Raw genomic sequence first — 12480 nt, 5'->3', positions numbered from 1 at the left:
TGCTGATGCCGGTGGCGTGGTGGTGGTGGTGCTGATGCCGATGGTGTTGCGGTGGTGGTGGTGCTGATGCCGATGGTGTGGCGATGGTTGTGCTGATGTTGCGTCCGGTGGTGTGGCGATGGTGGTGCTGATGCTGATGCCGCCGTGGTGTGGCGATGGTGGTGCTGATGTTGCGGTGGTGGTGTATGGCGATGGTGGTTGCTGATGCTGATGCCGGTGGTGTGTGGTGGTGGTGCTGATGCTGGATAAATGTGAGTGGTGGTGGGATGCTGAAATGGTGGATGTAGCAATGCTGATGCCGGATGGTGTGGCGATGGATGGTGGCGCGGTACTGAGGAGGCCGGCGAAGTGTGGCGATGGCGGTGCTGATGCCGATGATGGTGCGGATGGTGGTGCGGATGCTGATGCCGGTGGTGCTGGATGATGGTGGTGCTGGATGTTGGTGGTCGGTGGTATAGGAAATGGAAATGGTCGCTGGATGGATGTAGTGGATTAGTGGATGGTGGTGGGGCTGAGGCCAGGAAAGATGTAGGATGAAGGGGCGGTACCGATGGTGGTGGCGCCTGGTGGTGCGGATGCCTCTTCAGAGTGACTCTCCAGGGTGAAGTCCGTGGCGGTGCAGTGCGGGACGCTGGTGGCAGGCATGGTGGTGCTACATTACCATTCAGGATATTTCTGGAACCACCGATTTAATGCATTAAGAGTGTACATGTATGGATCCCAGCCCCAGAGCTCGCCTGGAATGGCGTAGCTGGGCGCCGGCGCTGGCGCCGATGCCGATGGTGGTGAAAGTGGTGTGGTGCATGGTATTGGCGGTGCTGATGCTGATGGGTGTAGTGTGGTGTAGTGGTCCGGCATGGTGGGCGGTGAATTGCTGATGCCGTTGGTGTCGGCGGTGATGGTATTGACGATCGCCGTTGGTATGGTGGTAGTAGCGGATGGTGGCGCTGGTGTACCATTGGCGTGTGGCAAATGGGGGTGCTGACGCCGGTGGTGTGGTGCGATGCGATAGTGGCTACTGATGCCGACGCCGATGCAGTGTTGATAGTGGTGATGCTGATGCCGACGCCGGTGGTGCAAAGCGATGGTGGCGCTGATGCTGATGCCGTTGATGTGGTGGTGGTGTTGATGCAGACGCTGATGCCGAGGGTGTGGTGCGCTGTGGTGCCGGCGGTGTTGATCCCGGATAACCGGTGGCGTGCTGCGGTAGTGCTCGATGCTGAGGCTGGTGGGTGTAGCAGCGGTGATGCTGATGCCGTTGATGTGGTATACTGATGCTGATGCTGATGCTGACGCTGACGCCGATGGTGGTGGCGTGGTGGTGAAGGCGGTGCTGATGCTGATGCCGGTGGCGCGGTGGTAGTGCGTGGATGGTACTGATGCCGGTGGCGTGGTGGTGGTGCTGATGCTGACGCCGTTGCTGATGGTGGTGGATGCTGGCGCCAAGCCGATGCGTGGCGTGTGGTGAAGGCGCAGTGCTGATGCCGATGCCGGTGGCGTGGGCAGGTAGTGCTGATGCTGATGCCGGTGGCGTGGTGGTAGCGCTGATGCTGATGCCGGTCGCGCGGGTGGTGGTGCTGAAGCTGAGGCCGATGGTGTGGCGATGGTGGCGCTGATGCTGACGCCGTTGATGTGGTGGATGGTGCTGATGCTGATGCCGATGCCGATGGTGTGGTGTGGTGATGGCGGTGCTGATGCTGATGCCGATGGTGTGGTGATGGCGGTGCTGATGCTGATGCCGTGTGGCGGTGGTGGTGTGCTGATGCTGAGGCCGGTGGTGTGGCGATGGTGGTGATGCTGATGCCGTGATGATGTGGCGGATGGTGCTGATGCTGATGCCAGTGCTTCGCCGATGGTGCTGATGCTGTTGGTTGCTGGTGGTGCTGATGCTGATGCCGGTGCCGTGTGTGGTGTAGTGGTAGTGCTGATGCTGATGCCGGTGGCGGTGGCGGTGCTGATGCTGATGCTGTTGATGTGGCTGATGGTGGTGATGCTGATGCTGATGCCGATGGTGTGGCGATGGTTGCGTGCTGATATTGACGCCGGTGGTAGTGGCGATGGTAGTGCTGATGCTGATGCCGGTGGTGTGGCGATGGTTGTGCTGATGATGCCGGTGGTGTGGCGATGGTTGTGCTGATGCCGGTGGTGTGGCGATGGTGGTGCTGATGTTGGGACCGGTGGTGTGACGATGGTTGTGCTTATGCCGGTGGTGTGGCGATGGTTGTGCTGATGCTGAGGACCGGTGGTGGCGATGGTTGTGCTGATGTTGAGACCGGTGGTGTGGCGATGGTTTATTGTGCTGGATGCCGATGGTGTGGCGATGGTGGTGCTGATGCTGGGAGGCCGGTGGTGTGGCGATGGTTGTGCTGATGCCGGTGGTGTGGCGATGGTGGTGCTGATTCTGATGGTTGTGGCCGGTGGTGTATAGCGATGGTTGTGCTGATGTTGAGACCGGTGGTGTGGCGATGGTTGTGCTGATGCCGGTGGTGTGATGATGGGTGATGGTGGTGCTGATGTTGAGACCGGTGGTGTGGCGATGGTGGTGCTGATGCCGGTGGTGTGGCGATGGTTGTACTGATGTTGAGACCGGTGGTGTGGCGATGGTGGGCTTATGCCGGTGGTGTGGCGATGGTTCTACTGATGCCGATGGTGTAGCGATGGTGGAGCGATGCAGATGCCGGTGGTGTGGCGATGGTTGTGCTGATGCCGGTGGTGTGGCGATGGTGGTGGTGATGCTGATGCCGGTGGTGTGGCGATGGTGGTGGTGATGCTGATGCCGGTGGTGTGGCGATGGTGGAGCTGATGATGAGGTCGGTGGTGTGGCGATGGTGGAGCGATGCTGAGGTCGGTGGTGTGGCGATGGTGGTGCGATCCTGAGACCGGTAGTGTGGCGATGGTTGTGCTGATGTTGCGGTCGGTGGTATGGTGATGGTGGTGCTGATGCTGATGCCGGTGGTGTGACGATGGTGGTTGTGATGCCGATGGTGTGGCGATGGTGGTGCTGATGCCGGTGGTGTGGCGATGGTGGAGCGATGCTGATGCCGGTGGTGTGGCGATGGTCGTGCTGATGCCGGTTGTGTGGCGATGGTGGTGATGCTGATGCCGATGGTGTGCCGATGGTGGTGCTGATGTTGCGGTAGGTGGTATGGCGATGGTGGTGCTGATGCTGAGGCCGGTGGTTTGGCGATGGTGGAGCGATGCTGATGTCGGTGGTATGGCGATGGTGGAGCGATGCTGATGTCGGTGGTGTGGCGATGGTGGTGCTGATGCCGATGGTGTGGCGATGGTGGTGCTGATGTTGCGGTCAGTGGTATGGCGATGGCGGTGCTGATGCTGAGGTCGCTGGTGTGGCGATGGTGGTGCTGATGTTGCGGTCGGTGGTATGGCGATGGTGGTGCTGATGCTGATGCCGTTGATGTGGCGATGGTGGTGCTGATGTTGCGGTCGGTGGTATGGCGATGGTGGTGCTGATGCTGATGCCGGTGGCGTGGTGGTGGTGGTGCTGATGCCGATGGTGTTGCGATGGTGGTGCTGATGCCGATGGTGTGGCGATGGTTGTGCTGATGTTGCGTTCGGTGGTATGGCGATGGTGGTGCTGATGCTGATGCCGGTGGTGTGGCGATGGTGGTGCTGATGTTGCGGTCGGTGGTATGGCGATGGTGGTGCTGATGCTGATGCCGGTGGTGTGGTGGTGGTGGTGGTGCTGATGCTGATGCCGGTAGTGTGGTGGTGGTGGTGCTGATGCCGATGGTGTGGCAATGGTGGTGCTGATGCCGATGGTGTGGCGATGGTGGTGCGATGCTGAGGCCGGTAGTGTGGCGATGGCGGTGCTGATGCCGATGGTGTGGCGATGGTGGTGCTGATGCTGATGCCGGTGGTGTGGCGATGGTGGTGCTGATGTTGCGGTCGGTGGTATGGCGATGGTGGTGCTGATGCTGATGCCGGTGGTGTGGTGGTGGTGCTGGTGGTGCTGATGCCGGTAGTGTGGCGATGGTGGTGCTGATGCCGATGGTGTGGCGATGGTGGTGCGGATGCCTCTTCAGACTTCTGTCTGCGGGGAGAGGAGTGAGGGGCAGGTGGGGTGGGACGCTGGTGGCAGGCAAGGGGTGATTGCTACTATTGGATTCGAGTTTTTCTGGAACTACTTATTTGCATGATTAAGAGTGTACATGTATGGATCCGCAGTCTGGGGCTCGCTGAACGGCGTGCTGGTGATGGTGCTGGTGCTGATGCCGATGGTGTGGTGTGGTGTGGTGATGGTGGTGCTGATGCTGATGGTGTGGTGTGGTGTGGTGTGGTGATGGTGGTGCTGATGCCGTTGGTGTCGTGTGGTGATGGTGGTGCTGATGCCGTTGGTGTGGTGTGGTGATGGTGGTGCTGATGCCGTTGGTGTGGTGTGGCAATGGGGGTGCTGATGCCGGTGGTGTGGTGTGGCGATAGTGGTGCTGATGCTGATGCCGATGGTGTGGCGATAGTGGTGCTGATGCTGATGCCGGTGGTGTGGCGATGGTGGTGCTGATGCTGATGCCGTTGATGTGGTGGTGGTGTTGGTGGATGCCGATGCTGAGGTCGGTGGTGTGGCGGCGGTGGTGGTGCGATCCTGGAGACCGGTGGTGTGGCGATAGTTGTGCTGAGGCTGGTGGTCAGTGGTGATGCTGATGCCGTGATGGTGGTGATGCTGATGCTGATGCCGGTGCTGATGCCGATGGTGTGGCGTGGTGAAGGCGGTGCCGATGCTGATGCCGGTGGCGATGGTGGCCTGATGCCGGTGGTGTGGCGTGGTGGAGCGATGCTGATGCCGGTGCCGTTGGCGATGGTGGTGCTGATGCTGATGCCGTTGATGTGGTGGTGGTGTTGATGCTGATGCTGATGCCGAGGGTGTGGTGTGCTGATGCTGATGGCGGTGTTGATCCTGATACCGGTCGCGGCGGTGTGGGTGCTGAATGCTGAGGCTGATGGTGTGTGGCGGTGGCGTGATGCTGATGCCGTTGATGTGGTGGTGGCGCTGATGCTGATGCTGATGCCGATGGTGTGGTGAAGGCGGTGCTGATGCTGATGCCGGTGGCGTGGTGGTAGTGCTGATGCTGATGCCGGTGGCGTGGTGGTGGTGCTGATGCTGATGCCGTTGATGTGGTGGTGGTGCTGATGCTGTTGCCGATGGTGTGGTGTGGTGAAGGCGGTGCTGATGCTGATGCCGGTGGCGTGGTGGTAGTGCTGATGCTGATGCCGGTGGCGTGGTGGTAGTGCTGATGCTGATGCCGGTCGCGTGGTGGTGGTGCTGAAGCTGAGGCCGATGGTGTGGCGATGGTGGTGCTGATGCTGATGCCGTTGATGTGGTGATGGTGCTGATGCTGATGCTGATGCCGATGGTGTGGTGTGGTGATGGTGGTGCTGATGCTGATGCCGATGGTGTGGTGATGGCGGTGCTGATGCTGATGCCGGTGGCGGTGGTGGTGCTGATGCTGAGGCCGGTGGTGTGGCAATGGTGATGCTGATGCCGTTGATGTGGTGATGATGCTGATGCTGATGCTGTTGCCGATGGTGTGGTGTGGTGAAGGCGGTGCTGATGCTGATGCCGGTGGCGTGGTGGTAGTGCTGATGCTGATGCCGGTGGCGGTGGTAGTGCTGATGCTGATGTCGTTGATGTGGTGCTGATGCTGATGCTGATGCCGATGGTGTGGTGTGGTGATGGCGGTGCTGATGCTGATGCCGATGGTGTGGTGATGGCGGTGCTGATGCTGATGCCGGTCGCGTGGTGGTGGTGCTGATGCTGAGGCCGGTGGTGTGGCAATGGTGATGCTGATGCCGTTGATGTGGTGGTGGTGCTGATGCTGATGCCGGTGGTGTGGTGCTGATGCTGATGCCGTTGATGTGGTGGTAGTGCTGATGCTGATGCCGGTGGCGTGGTGGTGGTGCGGATGCTGGTGCCGTTGATGTGGTGGCGGCTGCGGTGGTGTAAGACAGTAAAGAATAGGTCCGTTATTGATAAGCTAGAAGGGGACACGGCATTTGGGGAGAGCTTCGATCATTAGACTTCAGCGAATGAAGATGAGATGTGAGGACCAATCACTGTTCTAGACATGGGAATTTCTCATAGAATGAAAAACCTTGAAGGACTTTGAAAACTTGATATTCAGAAACGTTTGAGCGAAAGACACCGATAGCTAAAGTTTGACAGAGTGAATCAATAGAAGGCTGAGGCCTGACAGAAGCAGAACCATAGAAAGTGTGATTGTTTGGACGGAGGTCGAAGGCGATTATTAGTGTGGTGGTCAGGTGTTAAGGTGATATCGTATGCTGTGGGTGACACGTGGGGGTACAATTAAGGGTGTAATTACGTCGTAGTATCTGGATCAGTGAGGTTGGCCATGGTTAAGGTGGATGCGTCCTAAATTTGATCGACTGATGCCAAGCCAGACAAGGAAGCCTCAAAGGACAGAATTAAGTCAGTAGTGAGAACACGTTCATTAATTAGCCTAATTAATGACCGCGGTCAGATTCAAGGTTTGGAGACATCAGGGCTGGACCTGTTCTTGTCGTGGCTGCGCATACAGACGGCGAAACCAGTTGCAAGAGTGGGTGGGTCACAGATGGCAGGAGATTGAGAGAGGATCGAAAGCCACGAAGGGAGGTGGAGGGTGGATTTAGTGATAATGGTGGTTGTAAACAGCTGGACGACGAACTACTGGAGCAGGAGACCGGTAAACGAGAGTGTCGTCAAAACCACGAATGGCTTCTGTACTGGTCGTTGCAGGTCAATGGCAATGTGATGGCAAAGTACCGGTTAAACATATTACACAGTGTCGGCAGAACAAAGCAATACCTACAGACAATTGTCAGTATTGTAAATTGCAAAACAGAGGCATGAACAAAATATGAATTATTGATGATACAATAAACATATCATGTAAAATATCTTAAACCCATGGAAAATAATTATATGTTTTACGTATATTTGTATTGTATTGATTTGAGGGCGGGCGCAGTCAAAGAAATATAGATTATGCTTGAATGAATAATATATAGATATAAATACATGGAATTACTCTTTGTCAGTGAATAGATGGGTAAGTTTTAAGATAAATACACAAACTATGAGAGCGGGAAGTGGGCAATGAACTCCCTCACTCCTCCCTAAAATAATCATACAAACAAACCTAAAAGAGACGTACATACACTACAAACATACAAAAGTAATCACACACAAACACACATACACAGACATAGATACACACAAGCCCGAACACACACAAACACACATATACAGACATAGATACACACAAGCCCGAACACACACAAACACACATACACAGACATAGATACACACAAGCCAGAACACACACATACAAGCACGCACACAAATACACATACACGTATACTATATACACATATACACGCACACATAAAAACACACACTCACAAACAACAACACACATAAAACACGCGCCTACACCCACACACCACACACAAGCCAGAGGGAGGATTCACACCAAAAGGCCGACACACGAGCAGCTTTTTACTGTTCTACAGTTACAGCGGACGCGTTGAAAGCTGTGACATCTACCTGCTGTTCCAACAAGATACATCTGTTCCTATCTACGGATTGTAGGATGTGTGAGGGCGGGACTAGACTAACGCTTAGTCCGTGAATACATATAAAATTTTGATAGCAACACCAAAAACCATTTAAATTGAAAAGGAGCCCCAGTGAGTTGGGAGTTGAGCCTAGGGAAATCTAGACTTGCTTCATTTAGGACTTTAGCATTGCAGAATGGGATAGGCATTCAGGAAAATAATGTGGTACAGGGACTGTGAGACGTGCATATGTGAGTGTGTTGGGGTGACGGTGTTACTGGGACATCTGAAATACCTCTGTTTATACATATGTTTTACCTTTTACCCAACACATGCCAAGTTCGGCAGTTCCCGTTCCTGTTGATTACGTTACGTCGTGTGTGGCGATATTCAGACCAAGTCCGGCTGCTTGATGGTGGGGGATACCCGAAGTTAGTTCAGCTGGACAGTGGCCGTCTGGTCCAGTCAATCTTGATGAAGTCGTTAGTTGCTGCTAACGCCGACACCTACACGCCGACATACACTAGCATACACGATCGCCACCCACTACGACACGGGCTCATTACACGAACATAGTATAACTGCGTTAATTAACGTGATGTTGTATTACTGCTCCAAAACGTTTTTCGTCCCCGGAATATGACATGGTTGAGTGCCAGTGTAAGTCTTCAATGGGACATTCGTGTAGATGCGCCATACTATTCATGCCATGTTTGTTGCAAAACAAAATCCTTTAAAAGAGATTAACCTATTTTCAAGAACGCTTGTGGAGAAAACAGTTGTCGGATTGACGCACTCTGGCAGCCGTTCAGGGGGTCTGCATGTGTAGCTGTACGCTGAACCACGTTAACATCCTAATATAAGCTCCGTTACCAGTAACACCTTCCATCTCCCCCACCCTCTACCCCTTCCCTCAATATAACCCAAACCACCCTCAGTCTAACCCCCACCCTAGTCGGACCAACACGACCCTCAAACTTACCCTACCACCACACAATCCCACCCCTAACAACACCCCATCCTCCCTCTAACCCACGCCAACCCTGATTTATCCCCATCACCCTCAATGTTATCTACCCCTTTCCTAATCTAACCCATAGACAAACGGGTAGACTTGCATAAGTCTCTAACGTAATGAGTAACAGTTTAAATGATATTTTCTAAAAAATATAAATATTAGGCTGGCGATCTTGTCCTGTCCGCTTATCTAGATATACCTCTTTAAAGGATATAATTATTATACATCCATTGGCTTAGCATTCAATACAGCCTACGAGGAAGGCTAGCAAACATGCTGTTGGTATACTTAACGCACCTCCTCACCCTCGCCCTCCCCTCTACCTGACCCCATGTAAAAACTGAACACCACCACTCTTTCAAATTTTACACACATTGCCTCTAGTCTAACCCACACCACCCCAATCGCCCTCTTTAACACCGTAAACAATGTATCATTTAGCATACATAACTAGGACCAAACATCTGCCATCATGCTTAACACATATCTCACATATCACGCTAAACATAACTGGCCCAGGACATGGATTGTTGCCAAGGTTGAGCACTGCGTTCAGCTCCCTGGATTGGGTGTGAAGGCATGTATTATGTAAGTCCGTGTAACTGGAGAAAAGTCGATCGGACGAAGAGGACGTGACCTGCTACTCAGAAAGTGGAACACCTGGTTTGCTGCGTGACTAATTAGCTAATGATACCTGGTGTGCTAGGTGTTTGTAATGGATATGTGATATCGATATGCCATGAGGCGATGGGAGATGCTTGCATCACGGGGTAATTATCCGGAGTAAACAGCAACATAACACCGACCACTACGCATCCATTACACGGCCCGGTGCGTGGCAAGTTGGCGTAGACGGGGGACGGAATATTGGAACTACTGTCCACTGATAGCATGCTGAGTAGACAGACAGACATACGGACAGACGATGCAGTCTGCGATACAGACAGACAGACATACAACCTGATGGACAGAAAGATAGGCATAACGACAGAGACTAGGGTACAGACAGACAGACCAAAGGACAGACGACCTGCTGGACAGAGAGACAGACATAGGAACATGCTGGTTGCTGAACAGAGTGAGTGAGTGAGTGAGTTTAGTTTAACGCCTTACTCAGCAATATTCCAGTCGGTTTGTAAATAATCGAGTCTGAATCAGACAATCCAGTGATCAACAGCATGAGCATCGATCGACGCATTGGGATACGATGGCATGGGTCAACCAAGTCAGCGAGTCTGACCACCTGATGCCGTTAGTCACCTCTTACGACAAGCATGAGTTACTGAAGATCAATTCGGGATCTTCACGGGTGCTGGTCAGAGAAATAGACAAGATATACATGCCGAAGAGCAGGCATACATACAGATATACACAGACCAGACAGAGTGAGTGAGTATGATTTTACGCCGCTTTTAGCACTATTCCAGCAATATCACGACGGGGGCTTCACACACTGTACCCATATGGGGGGGAATCGAACCCGAGATTTCGGTGTGACGAGCGAACGCTTCTACCACTAGGCTACCCCACAGCCCCAGAACAGACAGAATAAGGCGCTGACAGGTCGACTGCTGGGTAAATAGAGCGACACACGGAGAGATGGGGAGGCCTATACAGCTACTGACATAATACAGATCGACTCGCACTGTCTATTGTGACATCACTGATGGCTTTATCGTGGTGATAATTGAGGCAGATGTTACTGCAAGACAGTTGTACACAGCGTAACGCTGACATAATCTAGTGTTACAAGTAGCCGTACAGACACAGATGTGTTTACCCATTAGCCCAGCTGGGAGCTGACGACCCACCACGCTGGTGACAGGCATTGAACTCATTCCGTCAACACAGGGCGCCAACACTGCATGATTCTACTTGGGGGACCATTCATGCCCCGCTGTCTGATTATCCAGCCTCATACATAACGGGGATGGTACCGACAAACCATGACTCATTATCGAGGCGTATCTCAGATTCGAACAAATGACCTTCGTTTTCCGGTACGGCTAAGGGACGCGACTCTTGCATAATCCTCCACTAGTCTGTAATTTGTTGCTGAATTTATCGTTCGTATTGATGCCTAACAGTTCCTGAAACAAGATATTATTAACCAAGATATCCTTTCGGACAGCCTTTTCTGAGATATATGTGTTTCTTAAAAAATATGTGTTCTGCAAGAAAAACCGTTTTATTCAGACGTGTACTTCATGTATTATACAAATAATCAACGTCATAATAAATTGTTCAAATTTAGCATAAGTCATTGTCACTGACCGAGGTTCATTATGGCACTTGAGGCAATGGAATGTGAAGGCGGAGGTAATCTGTTTTCAACATCTTGTATTGCCCACATGAGAAGCCAGAACTGCATGGCTTCGCAGCCCCACGGAACCAAACATACTATGAAATGCTGCCTGGTAATGTTCACCCACTCTTCCTGCAGTGCTTGTGCCAGCTGCTGGAGGGGGTCTGTGGCTGATGCTGACGTGATCGCTGGCGTAGATCAAGAGCATCCGATACATGTTCGATGTGGTTTAGATCTGGAGACCATGGGGGCCATGGCACTACATGGATGGCCGGTGTCAGCCGTGAGGTGGGCGTTGTTATGTTGAAAATTGACGTTTGCCTATTGCATACTGGGAAGGCTGAACATTTCATCTGTGTAAGCTTATTCAGTTAAATTGCCCTAGACGTGCGACAGGTCTGTTCTGCCGGTATGGGAGATGGCAGACCACATCATTACACCATCGCCACCAAACCTGTCCACTTCCTGTATGTAGCTTCGACAAATGAAAACCCATCGTTTTCACAGACCAACAATTCATGTTACACGTTCATTACATGCTTGTGTTTGTCCTCGAGACTACCACGTAGTTGCTTCTGTGCGGTTCTCTACACCGGGGAGACAGTCACGTGGACTTTATGTAACTCGGTAATTGACGGAATGGTGTTCTGGCAGAACTCCCGGCTGTGTACTCCACACCAACACGGAGGACGTCAGTGTGGTATTTACTACTAAATTATGTTGTTGGCACTATGTGTGAGGGTGTTCCAGCAATGTCTGTGATGTTCTATTAGCTGTACTATCAGTGCTTCAGTGAAGACGTTCTGAGGCAGGTACATGGCGGGAGATGACTCGTGTAGCCGTTGTGAGGGTTTAACGAAGGATGGGGTGAGTGTGTGGGTTTAACGAAGGATGGGGTGAGTGTGAGGGTTTAACGAAGGATGGGGTGAGTGTGAGGGTGTAACGAAGGATGGGTGAGGGTGAGAGTTTAAAGAAGGATGGGGTGAGGGTGAGGTTTAAAGAAGGATGGGGTGAGGTGTGTGAGGGTTTAACGAAGGATTGGGTGAGTGTGAGGGTTTAACGAAGGATGGGGTGAGTGTGAGGGTTTAACGAAGGATGGGGTGAGTGTGAGGGTTTAACGAAGGATGGGGTGAGTGTGAGGGTTTAACGAAGGACGGGGGAGTGTGAGGGTTTAACGAAGGATGGGAGTGGTGTGAGAGAGTTTAAACGAAGGATGGGGTGAGTGTGAGGGGATTTTAACGAAGGATGGGTGAGTGTGAGGGTTTAACGAAGGATGGGGTGAGTGGAGGCATGGGGTGGGGTTTAAACGAAGGATGGGGTGGAGTGGGATGGTTTAACGAAGGATATGGGAGTGAGTGTGAGGGTTTAACGAAGGATAGGTGAGGATTTAAAGAAGGGGTGAGTGTGAGGGTTTAACGAAGGATGGGGTGAGTGTGAGGGTTTAACGAAGGATGGGGTGAGTATGAGGGTTTAACGAAGGATGGGGTGAGTGTGAGGGTTTAACGAAGGATGGGAGTGAGTGGGATGGTTTAACGAAGGATATGTGTGAGTGGGATGGTTTTACGAAGGATGGGACTGAGTG

General features: G+C 52.7%; 1 protein-coding gene across 1 annotated transcript in view; it reads right to left on the bottom strand.

Moving 5' to 3' along the window:
• Nucleotides 1-657: 657 nt before the first annotated feature.
• The window catches only part of LOC124286082 (bromodomain-containing protein 4B-like), a 58248-nt gene continuing 46425 nt past the window's right edge, over nt 658-12480 (bottom strand). The window contains exons 2-3 of the mRNA XM_046722407.1: nt 4559-4828; nt 658-1651 (exon numbers count right to left, since the gene is read on the bottom strand). Coding sequence (XP_046578363.1) covers nt 658-1651; nt 4559-4828 — 1264 coding nt within the window. The remainder of the gene's footprint in view (nt 1652-4558; nt 4829-12480) is intronic.

The sequence above is a fragment of the Haliotis rubra genome, unplaced genomic scaffold, assembly GCF_003918875.1.
Source record: "Haliotis rubra isolate DU_JTF1 unplaced genomic scaffold, ASM391887v1 Scf375, whole genome shotgun sequence".
In the NCBI taxonomy this organism is placed as follows: Eukaryota; Metazoa; Mollusca; class Gastropoda; order Lepetellida; family Haliotidae; genus Haliotis; species Haliotis rubra.
Note: the sequence above shows the minus strand (reverse complement) of the source record. Positions and strands in the feature narration are given on the sequence as shown.